The 23,729-nt window shown below is 41.9% G+C and overlaps 1 protein-coding gene across 1 annotated transcript in view; it reads right to left on the reverse strand.

Moving 5' to 3' along the window:
- Positions 1-13,869, reverse strand: part of TIMD4 (T cell immunoglobulin and mucin domain containing 4) — a 29,520-nt gene extending 15,651 nt beyond the window's left edge. The window contains exons 1-5 of the mRNA XM_033097028.1: positions 13,757-13,869; positions 8,581-8,922; positions 6,199-6,450; positions 4,714-4,797; positions 3,531-3,607 (exon numbers count right to left, since the gene is read on the reverse strand). Of these exons, the coding sequence (XP_032952919.1) occupies positions 3,531-3,607; positions 4,714-4,797; positions 6,199-6,450; positions 8,581-8,922; positions 13,757-13,814 (813 nt within the window). The 5' untranslated portion in view covers positions 13,815-13,869. The remainder of the gene's footprint in view (positions 1-3,530; positions 3,608-4,713; positions 4,798-6,198; positions 6,451-8,580; positions 8,923-13,756) is intronic.
- Between the last annotated feature and the right edge of the window lie 9,860 nt (positions 13,870-23,729).

The raw sequence follows: 23,729 nt of genomic DNA on the forward strand, positions 1-23,729 counted from the left end.
GCTTTCAGAATCTCAGATTTATTCTAATAGTGAGTAGAGAATTACTACCATGAGATTTTAAAAGATTGTGTAACTTCCCCAAGTTTGCAATTTTGTCACTCATCAGCTGTTTCTCTGGTATGATTAGCAGTTAAAAAAAAGTCATAAAGCCAAAAAGTGTACTTATGTACTTATAAGAAACAGCAAGTCAGCTGGGAGCTTTTGGAAGTGGCCTCTTGTTACCTTGCTGGACTGGCCTAAAAATGAAATAGTAGGAATAACAGCTGAGACGTACAGACGAGAGGAAATAGCAATCCACTGTGATGACTATCGTTCACTGGCCCGTAATTATGTACTAGGCATTTTTCTCAGGCGTTTCCTCACTTAATGGCCCTATGAAATGAGTACTACAATATCGATTTTATATTTTGAGGAAACTGAGATTTAGAAGAGACGAGAACAAGTCACTCACCTGAAATTCTAAAAGGGGGAAAAAAAACAGCACAAGTTGGCAGAGCTGGGATATAACCCTGAGCCTTCAGACGCCCCAACACAGCTCTTTACCGCCCCGCCTCCACCCCTACCCCCAGTGCTACCCAGGAGACTGTGAGAAGAAAGGACTAGAAAGAAAGGATTTGGGATATTATTGTGGAGGTAAAAGTGAACCCGAGGCATCAACAAAGGACTTACTCCCAGGCCACCTGATTTTATTTAAAAGATGACAGACGTGTGGCTCTACTCGCTCTGGCTTCGGAGTCCCTACCCAGTAGAGACTGGGTCTTTAGGGAACAATTTGGAATCATGTCACACATTCCTGCTGCCAAGCAAGAAACGAATTACTCCTCAGGCTAGACGGAATGATTTACATTTCCAGGCACCTGGAGGAGTTCAGAGCTCGTATTCCCCTAACAGACTTCCTTAGCTGGAAGGATAACCTGTGAGGGTGTTTATTGTTTGTGTTTCGAGCTGTGTGATCTTGGGACAATCACACCCCACATCCCTGAAGTCAATTCTCGGCAGCCATAGAGTGGAGGTGAGAAATTGCCTCTCTGGGTAATGCTAATTTTAGGGAATAATCGTTTTGGCCAGATCCTCTTTCATGATTTAAACCAGTCCTCACCCAAGGAAGAAGCCCTTACCCTTCAGAAACCACATGAAGAAATGCGGCTGCAACTGGGGATAGTCAGTCAGGGAAGGAAAAACCCACAGAGGCACTGAGGTCCTCGAAAATGGGGTGGAAGCACTTTGATGTAAATGAAGAGGTTGTCTTATTCTGTAAGAGCCTCCAGCGGGGAAATCATGGGAAGCGGCATGGCATGGTGCTAGAATGTCATCAGAGAGGGACAGACATGGGCTAAGTCCAGGTCCGTCACTTCCCAGACAAGATATCTAACCTTCATGAACCCTTAAATGCAGGCAATAATGGTATCTATCTCCGAGAGTTTTGCAAAAAAAAAATCAAATGAGGCAAGCATGAAAATGTATAGTGTTAAAACAGAGATAGACTTGATAGGTGTAAGCTTATTAAACTCTCGGAGCCTCTGTTTCTTGATCTGTAAAATGGGGGTAATATCTGTACCTGACCAGATGGTCGTTGTGAGATTTAAGTAAGGAAATGCATGTTAAAAATCCTTAGTCCAGCACCTAAATACATAGCTAAGTCCTGAGGAGATGGTAACTGCCATGACTATTATGAATGTTTTATTACCAAAACCAGTGGGAAGAGAGAACGATAAATGAAAGACCGTGATCTTTTGTTTCAGACTGGAAAGCAAAGTAAAATAAAATAATATCTAAGAGCATGAAATCAGAGCTAAACTTCTTGGGCTTGGCACCGAGAGCTGTGTGGGCTTGAGAAAGTTAGGCAAAATAGGAATAGGAGTATCTGCTAACGAGGGTTTGAATGAAGTGGCCCATGTGACAAGCTTAGCACTGTGCCAGCACATGATATGTGCTCAATAAACCCTCATTTCTTCCATAATGAGTACATGCTACATGGAGACTGACAGACCTTCTTATAACAAGTTCCCCTTCAGCAATATCCAGCCTCTGGATGTTGGAGCAAGTGTTCTCTTTCTCCCAGGATGAATCAAGGAGGATGTTACAGAAGAGGAGAAAACATCAGATGACCTCTCGCTCCCTTGCAATTCAATGCAAAACAGCCCAAGAGTTAAATGAAACAAATACCATTTTGAAAACTCCTTGCCCACCGGCTATCATTTTTCTAGTTGCTCCCTTCTCTTCTGAGAGAAAATAGCCCCTCCCATCCTTAGCCCATCCCATGGACAAAGAAGTTTGGGATCTCTGGTGCCTCATTTTCCCTCAATTCTCAGCATCTAGTTCAGATTTTCTGTCTTCCCCCGTGTGAGTTACTGTATGCCAAAGCTTTTCAACATGAGATCCCCCTTGCATTTCATCCTGATTTATAGTCTTCCTTCAAAACCTATCCCTGCTCCATTCACTCTTGTCTGCCCCCTCCAATTTTATCTTCCGTGCCTTCGTGAGTGATGTCACCTTGCCTCCTCCACAGAGTTAAAGAATGGCTGTTTTCTGGCAAATAAACATATAGAAAGACACTCAAACTCTCTGTTAATCAAACCAACACAAGAAACAGATGACATCTTCTTCTCAGGAGATTGAAAAAAAAATTAAACAAATGGTCACACCAAGTATAGGGAGGATATGGGAAAGCAGATAGTCTGTGAGGGGGAAAATAAATTGGCACAGCCTTTCCGGCGGACAATTTTGTAACAGCTATTCAATTGAAAAGGGCACATTTCTTTCAGCCTCGCATTTCTCTTTCTTGGTCACCGCCCTCGCTAGAGAAACCCTTGCATAAACACTTAAGGAGGCACTCACATGACGAATGTCCACTGCAGACTATTTACAATAATGAAGCGTTAGAACAACTGAAGCGCCTCCCATCGGGTGACACATACGATCAGTATCCATAGTACAAAACCCTACACAGCAATTTAACACAATGACGCAGATCTGCATGGGCCGAGGAAGAGAGTGGTCCAACATATAATGCGAGGTGAATAAAACACAAGGCAGAAGGCTGCATACAGTATGATAGCATTTTTTAAAAAAAATCCACACACAGAGAATAAAACTGTATCAATCTATACACACACAGCAGGCAATAGACAAAGAAGGATTATCTTCAAGGAAGAGCAGTGATGACCTCAGAGGAGGGGCTGGGATTAAAGCGAGGGAGTCAAAGGGAATTTTACTTCTTCCCCGATGTATCCCTCACAAACATACGTCAGTGTCATATATGTGTGATTTAAAATAAATTCGTAATATTTTGAAAGACGAACGGGTGAGTCTCCTACTGGCGTTCCCAGCTTCACGTCAGAAGTGGCTGAGGGACAGGGGTGCAGAAATGAGGCAGAAGAGAGAAGAAGCCAGCACAGAGGCTTTTAGCGTGTTTCACTTTCATCCCAGCTTGCAGGAGGATGTAACCACAATGGAACCAAAACAGCGGAATCCCAAGACAAGCAGGCAGACAATAGATTGTTCCCACAGCCAAAGACAAAACCACTCACATGAAGAAAAGTCTCTGAGTCACTCATTTCCCATATCGATTCCTTGGGTGTTGACTGGGAGACTGAAGCTGTGGACTCTGGGGGAAAAAAACGAAGGAAAAGAGCAAACAAACTTAGGTAAATAGTGCCTTTTTATTTTTGGTGCCTCTCTGTCCCCTAAACTGACATCTGTCAGAAAAACAAACAAACAAACAAAAAAAAAACAACTAATGTTTACTGAGCATTTAGTACATGGCAGACGCTGTTCTAAGTGATATACATGCATGCTTTCATTTAATCCTCAGAAAGAGACATCTAGGAAAGGTGTTATTCCCATTTTACCAGTGAGGAAACCAAGGCCTGGAGAGATTAAGTAACTTTCCCGAAGTCACACAGCAGGTAAGAGGCAGACTGTGTACCAGGTAGTGTGACACTACAGCACACGCATGAAGCAGTCTGCCATGCTGCCCTACCCCTCGTGTACTATCTCAGGCTTTGGTTTATTTACCCCACAGATGTCTGTTTCCTCTGCGTGGGAGTAAGCCCCATCAACGTAGAGCTTGAGTGCTTAATAATGTGCCAGGCACTCATCTAAAACCTTTACATACATGAAGTTCCACAACTCCACAGCAAAGCTGGGAGTAAACCGAGGCTAGAGACCCCTGGCAAAAGGTAGTAGAACTGGGGTAGTAGACCAGGCAGTCCTCTCTAGCACCCAGAAATGTGAATCAGGTCTTATTTTTAGGGTGTTCTCTGCCCCCTGGGTCCTAGTAAATAGCTAAAGAAAGCTTGATGGATGGATGAAAGGACAAACGAATAAAAGGATTCTCCTTCCACTATAAAAAGCCAGCCAATCAAGTGGGTCTACCATGGGTTTCAACAAAGAAGACTGGTGTGCTTGGCATCAGGATGAGACAGCGAAGCACCACTTAGCCTAAGGTGAAAAGGCAAATTTCTAGACACGTGCTGTCGTGGAGATTTGCAAGAACAAGTCAAAATGAATCGCGCTCTGTTTCTCTGGCTCTCATCCACAGGAATGAATGGGCCACAAATGCTGCCTTGACATCAGTTTGTCCCAGGTGAACTTCATGGCATGCAGATCCAGAAGTCATCTCTACTCGTCTGATTCAATGTCACTATTCAGTGTTTCCTTCTCCTACATCTAAGAGATAAGGAAAGAAGAAAAGAGCACGTGTCCACATACCTTTGGATGTCAGTAAGGTAGTGCCTTCAGAAGTTACCTCAGTGCTTGTCTGGGAGATACTAGAGAAACGGAAAGTTTCTGATTCTGGAAGAGAAAAAAGTTTGATGAAAGGAAGCTAAAAAGGAAGCTAAAAAGTGTTTGCGGTCAGTGGTGAGATTTGGGACTATTTTTATAGTTGTCTGTGTGCTTTTCTACATATTCCAGGTTTCTTCAAAGATTGCAAGTAATTTTTAGAATCTAGGGGAAAAACTACAAATGTTCTATTTTAAGATGATTCTTTTAAAGGCAAAAAGAGTTAAAAACACATATAAACTTTATTGGTGTAGGGTTCATGGATTTTAGGTGACTACTGCGAGTATAATAGAACTAGCCAATCGAATATTGTAAAGCTATTTAAATTATCCAGGTTTTATTGTGGCAGATGAAATGCCAAAGAAAGCCTTCAAGCTATCTATCTGATGATGGTTTTCTAATAATCTTCTTGTCAGAATCGGAGGTGGAAACATGGTGAGAGTTGTAATAAGCCTCGGTAAGTAACGGAGCTAAGAACTCCGTGAGAGGTCCAAGGTGCAGGATCAAGAAGGCTGCAGAAGAACAAAAAAAAAAAAAAAAGAAAAGGGAAAAAAAGGAAGAAAAAAGAGAGTAGAACCAGTTCACCATCAAAAAATATTATAAGGCATCTGGAGGCCTTTCCTCAATCAATGTCTAATGCTCAGGCAGAGACTTAATCCTTGGCAGGACAGAATTAGAGTCTGACCTGGGGGGACAGTTCCTGGTTCTTCAGTCGGCATCTCCAGGATTCCTGGGAGTCAACTGGAGAAGCCAAAAAGCTGACTTTTCAAAAACACAAAGGAAAGAAAAAAACAGGAAAGAAAAGGAAACCATAAAACAAAGAAAAGGAACAGTTTAGTGAAACCACACACACACCACACACACACACGCACACATACTGCGATGGGCTGAATTGTGCACACACCCCCTTCATATGTTGAAGCCCTAACCCCTAGTAACTCGAAATGTGACTGTATTTGAAGATAGAGCCTTTAGAGAGGTAATTAAGGTAAGATGAGTTCCTTAGGATGGGCCCTAATCCAATAGGACTGGTGTCCTTATAAGAAGAGATTAGGCCACAGACACAACAGGGGAAAGACCATGTGAGGACACAGCAAGAAGGTGGCCGTCTATAAGCCAAGGAGAAAAGCCTCAGAAGAAATCAACCCTGCTGACATCTTGTTCTCAGACTTGCAGCCTCCAGAATTGTGAGAAAATCAACTATTGTTTGAGCCACCCCGTCTGTGGTATTTGTTATGAGAGTCCTAGAAAACTAACACACATACACACACGCACACGCACACACATACACATTCACACATACACACACCCAAGAGCAACTCTCTGGGCTGCCCACTCAGTAGAACCCTGTTCCAAGGGACCCAAGATACATCTGACCAGCAGAAGGAAAAGAATGGCTATTGTCCCACATACCTGCAGCGAGGGTGGACCCTTCTGTGGTAAGCTCAGTGGTCAGAAGAATTGTGGCTGCCTCAGGAAGGGAGCCTGATGTTGTCAGAGGGCACGTGGTTGCCGTGCCCTCTGTGAGGGCAGTGGTGGTTGTCTCAAGTGGTGTGCTGGTTGTGAGTGCAGGTGTAGTCACAACTGTTGTTGGAAGCACAGCTGTGGTTGTCATAGTGGTGGTCGTTGGGTGACGTGTGGTGGTGCGACGCGTGGTTGTTGGGGCTGTAAACAACACATCATACATCTGGTACCAAGTGGAGATGAAGGAAGAAACCATACACATATATCTGGGATCCATCCTTTTCTGTCTGTTTCTACCGCCCTTAGTGGGTCCACTGGCCTGGACCACAGTAATGCCCATGAAATCTGGGTTTCTTGCCTCTAGCCTTGGCCTTTCCAATCTGTTCTTCACATATTGACTGGAGGAATCTTTTAAAATGACCCATCTAATTATGTCTGTCTCCTGCGTAAAACTTTTGACGGGTCCTCCGTGCCCTTAAGATAAAGAGCCAACCCCACAACCTGGTCCACAAGGTTCCGCCTGACCTGGTCCTGTCTTTCTTTTCAATCTCCCATCTTCACTCTACTCTTCTCATTTTCCCCAGCCTTTTCTTCAGCTCTTTGCACATATTAGTGACCTTCTGGCTGGAGGGACTTTGTACCTGTTGCTTCCCAGTCTCTGTCTTCATCAGGTTGACTCCTCAGCTAAAAGGACGCCTCTGCATGGAGGTCATCTGCAGTCTGTAATAATACTTTCACACTGTCCTACTTGACCTTCACAGCATTCGGTTGTACCTCATAATTACAGTTATTTGATGATTATTGTTTAAGGTCTGCTTTTCCCACTAGATGGTAAGCTCCATGAGGGAAAAATCTGTATTTATTTTGTTCCCTGGTACAAATCTGCTACCTAGCACAAGGTCGATCACATAGTAGGTGTTCCAAAAACATCAATGAGTAAATGGACGACTGCGTCAAAAGTGAGCCCCAACATAAAATTTCAGTCAAGTGAGATGAATAAACTCTAATCTGCTGCATAACCTTGTACCTACAGTTAACAGTAATGTGCTGTACACTTGAAAATGTGTTAAGGTGGGAAACTCACATTAGGTATTCTTTCCACGATAAAACCAAATTAAAATCTAAAAAAAAAAAAACTAGGCCCAAAGTATGTAACATAGGGTAACAATGTAGTCTTTTAGATATTAAAGATTGGTTCATGCCAGCACTGCTCACCCCCTAAACATTTGAATTTGGGTTCATCAGCCACACTTATTCTACAGATACCACCCTTTCAAATATGACAAATTTCCATTAACTCTAGTGGACCAGAAAGACACTTAGTTTCAAGTGAACTTAGAAATGACCACCTAGAGTATTGCCCTTCATGCAGTTTAAATCTTTATGAGTTCCACCATATTCCAAATTTCACCAAAAGCAACTGATAGTAACAGAAGGAAAGAACACCTGAAAATGGCTGTGAGTGTCTCCAACCCCACACCCTTTCCCTGAGGCCAGAAGTTGCAAACTACTGGGCTCCGGCCTGAAGCTGACCCATGGACATGCTTTAGTTTACACAGTATATGTTTTTCTAAATTTTGAAATATTTGTGTCATGCAGGGTGTCAGACGGGGTCTCTGATCCCGCTCCCCACATAAGAACGCAGGATATGGTGAGGCCAAAAACGAACACCCACGAAGCCATAGATGGGGGAGTCATACCACTATATTCTCGCTGGCGGCATCCGCCTCTCTGCAATCCGCTCTTGCTAGCTCAGCCACCATCTTCTTGCTAGCCCCCATTTTCTGCTAGCGTAGTCACAGCAGTTATATTAGTGGCCAGTGGCTCACTGGTTACAGCTGACGGCCAACTAGCCACAGCTAATGGCCATCCAATCACAGTTGATGGCCATTTACTACCCGAGTAAGCACCTTTCCACGTGAGGCCGAGAGCCTGGAAACTGTACTCCTGGCTCTGTCCCCACAATTTGCCACCATGCAAAGATCAGTATAGCTCATATAAAAACTGCCACATCTGAAAACACTGGGCTGGAATTTCTGCAAGGCAACGATCCCCTAGATAAGCGGCAGCTGCCTCCTGTAGATTGTCCCTGCAATTCCCTGTCCCACGCACCACACCACGCTCACTCACTCACTTCTGGGGCCATCTTGGGCCCCAGGGGCATTTGCTTCAGACCGTGGCTCCTCTAGTCAGAGGAACACCTTCCAGATTTCACCTGCCCACTCACTGCCTAAGGAGCTAAAGCCTCTCCGACACCACCCACTGAATCCATCACCTACATTAACCACTGACTCTCTCCTCCCACAGACACCAGCCCCTTCACGTGCTCACCTTTGATTAGCTTTAGCCGAACGTTATTCTTCACATCATTGAACCAGCCCGGCACCTCTATGCGGCAGCAGTACACACTTTCGTCGCTTGTAATGGTGCTGAAGATGGTCAAGGACACATCGCCTCTCCCAATAGTCCCGTGAAGTGCATATTTGGGTGACTTCTTCGAGAGCACCTTTGTCCCATCGGTGTGGATAAGCTCCTCATTGCATTTGGAGTTGGGACACGAGCCTTTGCCCCAGCACATGCTATTGCTGCCAGGAGACCACGATGAGTACATGCAGGGCAAAGTCACCGACTGACCCAAAAACCCTGTCACGACAGTCTCTGATGCAGCTGGAGCTGTGAGGAAGGATGAGAAAATGAGGTTGTGCGGTGCTAACATCTCTCAGGTATGCTACGCGGTGATTGTGCACATAGCTGCTTCCAGGAAGATGAAGAGAGTTGTAGTGTGTATGTTTCTTTAGTCTAAATTCTGATGTGCGCTTTGCCACAGCTGAGCTCCTAACGCCACATCTTTCCATCTCCCAAGTGGAGACAGGTGACCCACCTGAGTTTTTAAACTCATTTGCACAGCAAGACCTTTGTGCTGATTTTAAAACTCTGATCTTGAGGACCATTCAATAAGCCAATAAACTCTCCAAGGAATAATCCTGACCCTTTGACTCAATTCCACGAACTCATACAAACAGGTCCCAAACCATCACTCTACCGATGTGATCATGTGCTAGTAACTCGAATGCTTCAGATGCGTCTCCCTCTGTCTTCCCCCCAGACAGTGCTATGGCAGGAAGATAGGCAGTCGGACTACTATATCCCACTGTCCTTCTCTCCTTTCAGTACTAGAAATAGAAATTAATTTACTCTGGACCATTTTTTTGTCATTAGTAGAAAGTCAGTGGGGTTTGAAGATTTTTTTTTTAATGTTAGAACTGAAAGAGACCACAGGAATTATATAGAACGGCAGCTATGCCACACAAAAGTGCTAGAGGTTGAGATGGAAGGTATCACCATTTCTAAAATGAAGTATCCATATTTCCCAACTTTGGCTGCTCATCAGCACGACCTGGGGAGACTGTTAAACATACATATTGTATTGACCAACCCTGAGTCAGAATCTCTGAGGCCAAAGCCCAGGGAAGTGGACATAACCAAGTTCTTCAGGCCATTCTGATGTCATTGGCTACTCACCCCATGTTTGAGGAACACTGGACGAGCTATTCTAAGATTACATCCACCTCTGAGAATCTGCGAAACATTTTCACTACTGCAAATATTAAGTTCACTGGTTTAACTGAACCTCAGTGATTGTTCTTAAAAAGAAGAAAAATGCTATTGAAGGGAGAGCCAGGCAGGCTGAAGCTCCGGATCATAAGAACTATATCCAGCTTCCTCTTGGGTACCTAGATACCTGCTTAGTGTTTTCCTCATGGTATCCCCACCCAGTGAGACTCTCCATTCACTAACTTTGTTGGTCCATTTAGCTAAGTTGTGGAAGACATGGTCCGCAGTCGCCTATCCCTCCCTGACTAGTGTCAGGAATGTCCAGGTATCCCTCTCTAGGAGAAGCTGAGGATGAACCTTAAGAGACGCTAAGAGCATGAGCAAAAGGATGTGCTTCCTGGGTTTTTCACGGTTGGCTCTGATGATGAAGGTCATTCCAAATTCAGATCAGCCTGGAGCCTTCCCTGAACTCACAGTCTATTCACTTTGCCTCAGTAGAAATGTTTCATAGATCATAAAATGCTGTGGAAGTCCATTTTGTCCACCATGAAACCAGGAGAAAAGATGAGAAATTCATTGTTATCACCCTCAACTATGTTAGCAACACAGAACACATGACCTAAACCACCTAACTTCTAAAATACGAGCTTGTTCCTACGAATATTTGGAAAAATTAATTAAAAACATATGCAGAATTATTTCTACAGGAGAGTCATCCGTTTGTTTTCTTAAGTATCATACCATGTTTCCCCAAAAATAAGACCTAACCGGAAAATAAGCCCTAGCATGATTTTTTTCAGGATGACATCCCCTGAACATAAGCCCTAATGCGTCTTTTGGAGCAAAAATTAATATAAGACCTGGTCTTATTTTCAGAGAAACACAGTTGTATAGAAGGGGGCTTCCTACTACTCAATAAGAAAAGTCAACAGAAAAACGGGAGAAGGCCAGAGCAGGCAATTCTGTGAGGAAATGTGAGTGGCCAATAAATTTCACCTATTTGACTGGAAAAAAATTAGAATGCTGATAATATCAAGTGTTGGCCAGACAGAACCTAAGGAAAAAACAGTTGGAATAAATTGCAGTGATGTGGGATGGGACTTGGTAGCCACACTGTGGCAATTTGGCAGTTTCTACTAATAGTGAACACGCGTGTGTGCTAGCTAAGCCTTGGCGATTCCATTTTATTTACCCTAGAAAAACACACGTGCACAAGAAAACCTATTTTTAAATGTTTACTGCAGCCCTCACACATGTGTAAATGGAATGAACAATGTGTATATGGGCATGACAAAACTATGATTGATTAATTCCATGGCATCATGGGTAGATTATTAGAATTAGAGGTGTATCAATTGGCATGAAAACTCCAAGCCTTATTAATGTATGAAAAGGGCAAATTTCAAAGCAACACATAAAATATAAAACCATTTGATAAAACAATTTGCATTTTGTTGGTGGGCAAAGACATATGAAGGTAAATGCATAGAAAAGCATCGGGGGGTGGGATATACACCCAATTGATTGTGTCAGCCATGTCCGGTGACCACTGGAAAAGGGAGGGGGTGGGAGTAATCGTCAAAAGGGATTTTAGCTTTATAGCATTGTGATTTTTATCACCAGGGGTGTTTCTGTGTTTCCGTATTACTCATCTGATTAAAAATTCATGTTAAAAAAGGAAGCAGGCAATTTGGTGTGGCAGGAAAACACCCATTCGGCTTACATTGGAAACCTCATTCTGTCACTGACTGCTTTTGTGTTCTTGGAGGAAAGCCACAATGATTGTGACTTCATTATCATCGTAAGAGAAAGAGGGATTGATAACCACTCACCTCAGAAAGCGTTTCTAAGGTTTGCATGAGATAAAGTATCAAATGCCACATGGAATTAATAAAGTATTAGTACAAGTAACCACGCACGGCAGAATTTAGAAACATGACAAGAAACTCTTCCTTCCAGTTAAAGAAGCACCCTGGCACAAAGGAATCGTTGGCATCAAATTAATTCCCCTTTTCGGGAATTACCCAGCATGGTGGGCACAACCTAGGTTCTGGTGCCAGCTTGGTTCTTTCTCCAGCTGATGGTCTTAAGAAAGGCCTTTCCCCAGTCCAGCTCTCAGTTTCACCATCTACAGAATGAAGGATTCAATTAGGCATCTTTTAAGAGCATAAGCAGCTCTGATTGATCCTCGGTGATTCTCTTCTGAATTGATCATTTTTGAAAAGGCACACATGGAAAACAAACAGATCACTAGGTGCTAACTCCTTCAGGTACGGTTGGAAAAGCCACCCTAGCTCAACCAGCAGCTCAATCAGGATCTGGCCAATAGCAGGGAATGTGGACTTGGACTCCAGCATCTTTCAGCGTAACGAAACCCTCCACACCTCAAGTTCCCAGGACAAGATAAAGACCATTACAAACATTGGTAAAGAGCCTAAGTGTCCTTCAGTGGATGATGGGTAAAGAAGATGGGGTACATGTATACCATGGAATACTACTCAGCCATAAGAAAGGATGAAATACTTCCATTTGCAACAACATGGATGAATCTAGAGAGTATCATGCTAAACGAAATAAGTCACATGGAAAAGCACAAGAACCCCACTATGTCACTCACGTGGGGGATAAAGAACAGAAAGCAACAAACGAACTAACAAAAGAAACAAACTCACATAACAGGATGGTGGTTCCAGAGGGGAAAAGGCGTGGGGGAAGACGAAGAGGTTAAAGGGGGTCAAATATGAGTATATGGCGATGGAAGGAGACTAGACTTCGGGTGAGGAGCACACAATGCAATCGATACACAGATGAAGCATTATAGAAATGGACACTCGAGACGTACGTTATCAACCAACGTCACCCCAATAAACTTAATAATTTTTTTTAAAAAACATTGATAAAGAAAAATGTCAGGGAGTGCTTTCATTCCATTAACTGCTACAGAGTATCTGGGGCGAGGAACAGTTCAGTGAGCAGTTACTCGAGGGTGACAAGTTCTCTGATAAAGGGACCCCAAGGAGGACAGGAAGTCATAGCAGAAACACTCACACCAGTCTGAATGCTCAGGGAAAGCCTGACTTAGGAGGAGACCTGCGGATGCTCCTGGAGTTAGAGAGGAAAGAAAGACAGAAAGGACAGCATGACCACGGTTTGAGGCGTAAAGGGAATGCTGTTGTTTTCCTTGGAATGTAGGTATTTTCTCATGCAGCACATTTGAAAGATTCTTGCCCAAATAACTATAGACTTTTACAACCGCAAGAGACATTAGATATTGTGTAGTCCTGGAATCATGGACTGTTAAACCTGGTCTTATCCAGGTCCCTTATTTCATACATGGAAGAGCCAAAGCAATTTAGACGTGGTCAACATCAACAGCTAGTGACCGAGACACACTACAGCTCAGCCCCAAACATTCAGCCCTATACCACCAGGATGCAAAGGTCTCAACCGGCCCAAACCAAGGGTCACATCTGCATAGTCCAACACCTGGAAACAACATGCAGAAAGAAACCTCACCGTGAAGCCTCATCCCCAGCAAAATAAAACAAAACAAAAAGCAAACCAAACTTCCTGGGAAAAAAGGAAGAGAAAAGAAAGAGAAAAACAAGAATTATAATAAGAGCTCTCACCAGAACAAATTCCCCTGGCTCTGGCTGCATAAGACATTTCTTTCCCCCATTTCATCTCACCCCTTATTTCTGTGTTTCTTCTTAAATTGCCATTTCTGACATGAACACAAATTGTCCCATCCTAAAACCCCCAAACCAGTCTTTGGATAACCCAATGTCACAGGAAGGAAAAAGACCCTCCAAAGAAGAAACGCTGTGTGGGGTGTGGGGGATGCAGGAATGAAATGGGCTTCTGCTTTACTGAGGCCTGATCAGTCATGGAAATCCATCACGGGATGCGGAGCCCCACAGGGACGCCTGCATGGAAGGGTTCAGACACTTACTCAGGTAAAGCCGCCATAGCTCAATCAGCAGACAGAGAATGAGAGGCCCTTTGGACATTTTGGCTCTTGCCAGACCCCTGGAGTCTGTCTGTCTTCCCAAAGTCCCTCTCTTATACTCCAGTTAGTGCTGACAGGCTGGGACATTACGGTTTCATTTCTCTTTTTGTCACAAAATCTTCCCTTCCCCCATCCAGCAATCTGGGATGTATGATGAAATGCTGAGCACTTTTCTCCTGAACACTAGTATGTGTGCAAATGGGTGGAGTGATGGCGGGGGCGTACATGTGCTCCTTTGTCCCTGCCTTTGGGGGATTTCCTACATGTGCGTGAACTTCCAAGCATGTACCTAGGTATAAGCTACGGTCCTCCTGGCTGCTGTGCAGCTTGTACTAAAATGCAACTCTCCCCACTGGTAGTTGTTTACACATGGACTTCTCATAGGGGCCAGAGGAAAGTTTCCTGGGCAAGGAACGAAGAGGTTCCCTAGAGGAAACATACTGTGGCTGTTAAAAAAACGAGGCCAAGGTTTGAGGCCAATGCACCACTGGTTAGGGAAGCCACTGGATGAGAAAGAGCGGTAAAAATAATTCATGAACCAGATTACAGGGTTTGAACTAAATGCTACTTACAGCCCTTCTGGAGTCAACTCTATGGAGTCAATGATTTATCCAGGAACACAGAACCAGTTAGAGGAGGAACCGAATCAATGCTCACCAACCAGATGTGTTTTTTAAAAATAGATTTATACCATCATTACTAGGCACTGAGTGCTTAATTATATGCCAGGCACTCTGCTAGATGATACCGATATACTATTTAATTCTTACAACCCTAAGAAGTAGATAATGTTATTTTTCTCATTTAACAGATGAGGAAATGGAGGCTTAAGAGAGTTACATAAATGATAGTCGCAGCTAAAGGGTTGTAGAAACAGGGCTGAAGCACAAGACTTCCTGATCCCAAAGCCCATGCGTTTAATCACTATACTTTCCTTGGACCTGTAACCCTTAGAGTAATGCAGCAATCACACCAATACCAGTGGCCAGTTCCAACCCTGCCCCAAAGAGGGAATTTAAGGATGCACAAATGTTCTAGGTTTGTTTTTTTTTTTAATCCTCATTTGATTGTAACCAGCCAAACAAGCTTCAAACATTCAGCTTTGCTCATAATGAAGGAAATGGTGAAAATGCAAATATGGGGTGAGGCTCTGGAGTCAGAGAAGCCAGAAAATGGAGAAGGAGTGAAGCTAGAGGGATTCAGAGAAAATCTTCCCAGTGAATACCCGCTGAATGGTGGGATGCCATTCCTAGGAAGCTAGGAGATTTAATCTCTGGATAAACTGAATGGCCCTAATAAAATACTTACGGATATTGAGAGTGCAGTGTCCCCCAACAATACCACCCATTCACCCTTCGACAAGGTCACCAGGGCATGTGCCTTAGTCATGCATTGCATGAGTCCTGACTAGTTTTTAGTGTTTCGCTTTAAATTTAAATAGACAACCAAGGATCACCAGACATTTGGGGAAAGCCTTCAACCTGAAATAGATACAAAGACAACATCCAAGATGACTTTTGCACTCACGTATCTAGAAAGTTGATTAAGATGAGAGCTGGGGGCTGGACAGGCAACCATCTCTCTCTCCATATGGTCTTTCCACATGGCACCTTGTGCTTCCTTACGATATCACAGTACAGCAGTCTCAAAGTAATGAATTCTTACACAGTATCTGCATTTCTCAAAAATGAGCATTCCAACAGGCTTGGGAAGGATCTTTGAAGGGGGAAGCATCTTTGTAAACTAGTTACCATAACAACCAAAACAGGATGGAGCAGAAGGACAGAGGAATAAGTTTTGGGGGGGTGGTGGTAAGTGTAATTAATAGATTATTTCATGCATTTAGGTATTTTGAAAATAGATTTGAAAGGTCTTTGACAGGTTGGAATATTTGAGTTAAATTTTGATGGACATGGGAAATTAAGAAAAGGAAAAAATGAGGCAATTATTATAACCAAGAAAGATAAAATATTATATAAGAATATGTTCCTATAGTACATTTTTTCAATATGAAAAAGATAGTTATACAGTCATAATAATGTAGACTCTGGCTACTGGTTTAACACAAAATTGTGATATGAATACATTGGAAAGATAGGCAGAGAGGAAGTTGGGTGGGTGCAAGAAAGCCAAACCCTATTCACCCTTACAAGAGTTCAATAGATAATGTCTCACACTGCTCAAGCAAATAATACCAGTATCAAAACATTATTAGTAATATGGAGGAAAAGAAAAAACAGGTGAAAGAAGTCGAAAAAGTTTAAATTTTATGGAAAGGAATTGACTGTGTGTTTTTTTTTTCAGTTATAAACCTTTTAAAGTAATTTTATTTTTTTCAATGTACATATTGAGTTGCTAAATACCACTTCCAGGAGAAGGAATCAGGGCTTCTTGGAGAAATGCTGATTCTAGGACTGAACAGGAAATATTTTAAATAAGTCTGGAGCATTCTTGTGCTAGAAAGTATGGAAGTGCCCCCCACCAAAACAAACAAACAAACAAACAAACAAACAAAAAACCCCACAATAATGGGATTGTTAAAGGGACATAGGAGGAGACAACTGAAAGAGGTCCCAATGACCAAAGCTGAAACAATCTGCGCAACAAATAAGTAGTACTAAATTATAACCCAAAGTATCAAATAAATATCTCATATAAATAAACAATTGAATCAATAAATAAGTGGGAAAAAAGAGACAAATCTTCTGTCCAGAAGAGAACTAAATAGCTTACGTGGATACTTTCGTCTCAAACCGGTGAAGCCCGTCTCCCCCTCCTTAAGTGAGGGCTGGACACGGTGACGTCCTTCCATAAAACACAGTATGGAGAGGGAGGAAAGGCTAACTTTACAGTGGAGAGAACTTCCAAACACTATCTCCGGCAGGTGATCAAGGTCAACATCAACAGAGACAAGTCACGTCATGTTGATAGCGTGTACCTTTGATATGATAAATGGCACATCACCTCTGTGGTCTTCCTTTCAAGAAATACAACCCCGGTATAAACATGAGAAAAACATCAGACATGACCAAATGGAGGGACATTTCACAAAATCTCTGTGAAATACGTCTCAAAACTGTCAAGGTCATCATAAACAAGGAACGTCTGAAAAACTGTTACAGCCAAGAGGAACTTAAGGAGACATTACAGCTAACGTGTAATGTGGTATCTAGGATAGGATCCTGGAAAAGAAAAAGGCCATTAGGTGAAAAAAAAGGAAATCTTTGGACTTTGGTTAATAATAACGTATCAATATCAGTTCATTAATTGTAACAAATATGCCATACTAATGTAAGACGTTAACAATAGGAAAATCTAGATGTAGGAGGTATGAGAACTCTCTGTAGGATCTTCATAATCTTTCTGTAAATCTAAAGCTGTTCTAAAATAGAGTTTATTTTTTAAATGCACCTGCTTTCATTTTAGAAATGCAAAGTTTGCATTTGCAAATACCAAAGTACTTTGGTATCTGGAAGGGTTTATACATTGGAAAAAGAAACGAAGCTCAGTTTTCTTCCTCTTCGTAAGTTAGGTGGCATAGAATTCACAAACATCCTAATATTGGCTACTCAATTTGTATTACTGCATTAAATCATATCGTTCTTGAGAGAAAGTCCATAGCAGCTCTAGATATTTCATGTTTTTGCCACCTTCTTTTTTTGCATAGGGGGGTTTGCCTTTGGAGAGCCAGTCCTCTCTCACTCTCAGGTGGTGTTGTTTCATTCACGGCCATGGTGTTTGGCTCCAGGGTGGACAAGTGAGACAAACAAAGTGAGGGATTCACAGTCTTGGCATGTTTACTGGGACTTTTGAGAGGCAGGGACCCTCTCTATTTTCCACTGGTCTGTGAGCTGTGAGGATATGAGCCTGAATCCAATGTTAGTCATTGTGCTACCACTGGGGAAAGCTTGCCTGATAAAAGAAACTGTCAGGTAGAAGGCAAGTGGAGAAACAGAGAAGCCTGGGTCTTTCATATTGTTTGAGGTCCTGAAACAAGGCACATCAATGTGCCAATAAATTCTCTTTTTGGCTTAAGCCAAATTATGTTGAGTTTTCTGTCATTTGGAATCAAAACACCCCCAGTTCTTAAACCTAGAAGGACCTCTACATAGTGGTAATTCAGGTGGATGACTACAATTTTTTCAATCCTAAGAGTTTACAACTATTATCTGGTCCAAATACCTGCTTCAGCAAACACCAGCTTCACCCTGACCTTTCAATCACTCAGCAAGTGCTTATCAATCTGCTGTACTCTACCGTGTTTCCCCAAAAATAAGACCTAGCCAGACAATCAGCTCTAATGCGTCTTTTGGAGCAAAAATTAATATAAGACCCGGTATTACATTATATTATATTATTTTATTTTGTATTGTATTATATTATATTATTATATTACATTATATTATATTATAGACCCAGTCTTATAGTAAAATAAGACCCGGTATGATATGATATGATATGATATGATATGATATGATATGATATGATATGATATGATATAAGACCCGGTCTTATTTTACTATAATTTTATAGTAAAATAAGACCGGGTCTTATATTAATTTTTGCTCCAAAAGATGCATTAGAGCTGATTGTCCGGCTAGGTCTTATTTCCGGGGAAACATGGTAAGCATGTGAGAACTCTGCTAGGCTCTGGGAATAAAGACAAATAAGGAATAGCTCCCATCCTTAAGGACCTGAAGTTTCAAATCTTTAAAGAGGAGGTATTAGCAGGCCCCAATTTAAAGATGAGGCCATAGATAAAAGACTGTTAAGTAATAGGAAGAAAATAGAATCCAGGTTTTCTTATATAGAGCTCTTTGTGGTAACCAGCACTTCTTTCTGGTTAATGGGATTAAATGTAATCCCACTTATTCATTTTCATTAGTTCATTTCTTCATCAATTATAGCACGGGTCAGCAACCTATGGCCCATGGACCAAAACCATCTTTATAAATAAAGTTTTATTGCATCACAGCCATGACCAGGTGTTTACATATTGTCTGGCTGCTTCCACATTACGATGACAGAGGTGCATAAATGCAGAGATGCCGTATAGGCTTAACAGAAAAAGTTCGCCAACCCCTGAGCTACTACTTATTGAGCTCACAGTATGTGCCAGACCCTGCTAAGTACTGAGACTGCAATATTAAACCAGCCATTCTTGTTCTCATTAAGTTCACAGGCTAATGCCTCCTGGTGGCAGCAAAGCAAATTAACAGATAATATAGCATGTTGTGATAAGGTGTGACAGAGAAGAGACAGAACACGATGGAGTGTTGGGAAAAGATTCCTAGTCCAGTCTTGAAGGTGGAAGATGAGGGTCAAGGACACTTTTTTTTAATTTAATTTTATTTATTTATTTATTATTATTATTATTATTATTATTTAATTTATTGGGGTGACAATTGTTAGTAAAATTACATAGATTTCAGGTGTACAGTTCTGTATCACATCATCTATAAATCCCATTGTGTGTTCACCACCCGGAGTCAGTTCTCCTTCCATCACCATATATTTGATCCCCCTCACCCTCATCCCCCACCCCCCAACCCCCTTACCCTCTGGTAACCACTAAATTACGTTCCCCAGATTAATTTTCAAACCCCGTGGCCATCTTGTGGTTACTGATTGTTTTCTAATCCCCTCACCTTCCCCCTTACCCCCACCCCCCCGCCCATCTAGCAACCCTCAGTTTTTCCTCTTTGTCTCCAAAACTGTTTCTGATTAGTTCATTCACTTATTCTTTTCTTTAGATTCCGCATATAAGTGAGATCATATGGTACTTATCTTTCTCTGTCTGACTTATTTCACTTAACATAATGTTCTCTAGGTCCATCCATGTTGTTGCAAATGGTAAGATTTCTTTCTTCTTTAAGTACAGACCTAACAGACATTGGAGAGGGTCGGGGTGTGGTGGAAAGAATTTCAGGCAGAGTGAAGAGCATGTAAAAGTTCAGGGGTGATAACAGCAGGGTGGTTTAGACTAATGGAAGAATTTCCCCTTTACAGGTATTCCTTACAGTATCCAAAAGTAGATGTAGAACGTAAATGTTCTCACCAAAAACAAAGTAGATGAATAGAATAAAATAAAACAGGGCCACGTGTAGGCCAACAATGAGACCAAGTGGTGACCCAAAGATTGTGATTGGTGTGTGTGTGTGTGTGTGTGTGTGTGTGTGTGTGTGTGTGTGTGAATTTCACTATGGCTGGACCTCAGATCAGGAGGGAAGAAGCGGAAATGTCACGTGAGGGGTTGGAACACAGACCAGGGTCAGATCATAGAGGGCATTGTCCACTGGAAGGTATATGGGCACTGCCCAAAGGCCAAGAGGAACCCGTCTTTTGTGGATGATTATTGAGCCTGAAAGTAAAATCTAGAAAAGAAAGAATTTCACAATCAGGAGCATTTTCATTAACATGGTGTCCAGAACTAACTAAATCTAAAATCTCTAAGTCTCCAACTTGGGCAGTCCATGACTATATATTCTCTTGAGGTAAGGAAATGACTAACCAGGGAATGGGGCTATTTTCTGAGTTTTTTTTTTTTTTTTTGCGGGGGTGGGGAGCGGGGTTAGAAGGGTAGCTTCTCTAGCTTTTTGTCAATCATGGGTGTGTCTATTCAGCAAGCTTCCTCTCATTCTATAACCCTTGCATTACCTTCCTTATTTTCTGTTATTTCCTGTGGAATGGGAAATGACACTGTATCTTGACCACATACCAGCTGTGTGGTTATGAACAATTTACTTAACCTCTCTGTGCTCAATTACCCCTCTATAATATGGAGGTAATATTACCTACATCTTGAATTGCTGAGAGCACTAAATGAGATGGACCATGGAAAGCATTTAGCACAGCACCAGTCAAACAGTGAATACCTAACAAATATTAGTTATTATTCAAATAGTTGATATTCAAGTTGTGTTAGAGGAACACAAAAGATAGAATGACCTCTTGCAGTGGACAAATCTCATTGTCTGCTCAACATGCCATCCTTTGTGAAACTAACTCTTCTTCAAGCTATGTGAATCCAGTCTGGCATGTGAATAGGCTGGGCATATGCCTTAGGTATAACTATTCATTTTAACCTATTCCCTTGTGGGATTTGTACAAGGCAAAGAAAATAGACTGGTTTACTTGGAGAAGATGGTTCATTCAGAGACATGAAGAATTGTGAGTCTTGGAAAAGAAGGGCAAGTAAAAGATCACTAATTGGCCCATCCATCCAAAGCTTTACATACGTAGTCAAGCTTCTGCTTGTGGACTTCCTTCCAAGTAGTCCATTCTACCTCCACACGGACCTAGTTGTGAGTGAAATGGAAAGGAATTAATAGTCACTAAGCTGTGGCTATGTGCTAAGCTACTGTGATAAGTATTTTTCACATATAATCCCAGCAACAAACCTGTAAAAGAAGTATTACCTTTTACACTATGCATACAAGGAAAAAGAGATCGAAAGATGTTAAAAAATTGAACTCAAAATATAGCTCCTATTGTCTAGTATATTAGTTAGAGCTTATCTGAGGACAGGGACAGAGGTTCACTCCTATTGCCCCAAGGAGGAGGGGACTCATGACAAGGGTCCACATAGTCTGGAATTGTCACCTCTCAGGAACCTCCAAGGTATCACTTACTCTGCTCTTCTTTCAGGTATCTCTTTCTGCCTCTCTCTGACCCCCTCCCCCTGACCAGCTTCCTTGTGATTTCAGTTTGCTCATGGTCCATATGATATACCCCAGCCCCAAATCCTTTCTGTGACTCTCGACTCAGCTCTCTCATTCCCTCAGTTCTCGATTCCAGATTCCTGAAACAGAATTCCAGTCCCTCCAGTTCTCAGTCACCACGGCAGGCTTCAGGTTGTAGCTCCCTGGCAGGTCTGTGGTTGGCTACCCTCGTATCAGCCGTGCCCATGGGGAGAAGGATCGCACTGTACAGAACTCAAGCATTCCATTTGCAATTTGGGAAATGGGAGCTATGGATCAGGTACAGTCCCTGAGAAGTGGCTGGGGTGGACAAGCAATGATTAAGAACTCTAATACAAAAAAGAATTTGTCACCAAAATAGTCAGTTGAATCACTGAGGAATCCATTCAAATGTGAGTAACAGAAAATCCAATTCGTAGAAGACTAAACAAGTAAGGAGTTTGTTTATCCTTTCGTAACAAGAAGTCTGGGTGTAGGCAACCCAGGGATTCAAAAACATCACCAAGTACCCAGGCTCTTCTCTTGCCATTCCTCCATGTTGGTTTGTCACAACATGGTCACAGGAAGTCTGATGTGTTTCTGGACATCAAATTCATCTTTGGGAAGGAGTTAGGAGAGTCATGAGAGCTTTTATATTATTATTCCTTGACTTTTGTTTGGGAAGGGATGTCCTTCTAAGCAGACTTTCCCTTACAACTTATTATCTGAAATGAGTTCACCACTCAACTCTCAAATCCATCCTATAAGAAGTCTATGACTTGGTTTAGACCAATCAGGGCAAGAGATGAAATATGCTGGTTTCCTGGGAAACAAATAAAGTTCTCTTAGGAGATGGAAAGGCTGCTGGTTGATCAATGGACAGCATCTTCTTTATCAGAGCACTCCTCCAGGACAAGGGACCACGTATACACACCTCCTGCAGTTGGAAACTCAAGGGGAATGAGATTAGTCTACTAAATGCACAGAGACAATTTGGGAATGGACACTTTTGGAAAGGAACTGGATTATTTTTATCACTGTCATTCTGGCTAGTTCCTGAACTGGCACTTTGCCTGACATTAGCTCTACCCCCACCCTAAGACAGAAGCTCTTTAAATGGGGTCCATGTATTTTAAGAATTTTCTAGTTTGGGAGGAGAAGAGGAAGAGAGAGAAGTGAAACTTAAGGAGTTGCATTGCTAAAGGAAACTTGTTCTTTCAGACCTTTCGCTGCCAAATTTTTACTCAAAGTTCCTCTCTTGTGAGGTGGGAGAGTTTTTTTCCCCCTTTTCCAAATTAAAAAAAAATATTTGAGACAAAGTACAAAACCCACCACCTGAGTATCTTGCATAACATGGAAAGAAATCAAAGTTATGCTTTTAAAGAATAGCAAAACTTACAATCAAATGATCACCTCAAAATGCAAAAATATGGGTTAGAAATACTCCTAGGTGGCAATACAAATAAATTCTTAAAAATTAATGCAAGATTTTCAATAGTAATAGCACAAAATTGAAAAATCACCTGTGTCATGTGCCATCAATATGAAGATTCATACTGAGTCATCAATAGAAAGACTCAGTGACCCCGTAAAAGAATGTTGTAGGTATATATTGATATCAAAAGATCTTCAGGATAGAAGTGAAGAAAATGATCTTCATGATTGAGGGTGGCAATCAAGACAAAAGATTACGCACCGTATCAACCCATTTTGTAAGCAGAAACACGTACATACACTGACAAGCCTGAAATAATATTGGAAATGTTAACAATGGCTTCCTCTGTGCAGAGGAAATAGGTGACTTTTGGTTCCTTTTGCCTTTATAAATCTATATTTTAAATTTTTGTTTAAGAATGAACTTACATCTTGTGTTAAAGCAAAAGTTTTAAAAGAATGAAAACATACACCAAAAAAACAAGCAAGCACTAGAAATCTATGTCCTAATCTTAGTATGTCCAAGGTCTAATAGAAAAGTCTGAGTAAATCACCAAAGTTTCCTCATGCCTGTTTCTTTATGTGTAAAGTACGAAGAGCTGCCTTCCGCTGGCATGCAGTTTTTGTGACGAATCACAACATCCTCCCGCAAACAATTAGCAGTAAGTTCAACATACGCTTGCTAGGAGGCCCAGTAATTCCACTCTTAGGTATTGCTCCAAGAGAAATGAAAGCTTATCCACACACAGTCTTGTACATAAATTTCTGTAACATTATGGACAGTAGCCAAAAAATTGGAATGT

This window comes from Rhinolophus ferrumequinum, chromosome 24, assembly GCF_004115265.2.
Source record: "Rhinolophus ferrumequinum isolate MPI-CBG mRhiFer1 chromosome 24, mRhiFer1_v1.p, whole genome shotgun sequence".
In the NCBI taxonomy this organism is placed as follows: domain Eukaryota; kingdom Metazoa; phylum Chordata; class Mammalia; order Chiroptera; family Rhinolophidae; genus Rhinolophus; species Rhinolophus ferrumequinum.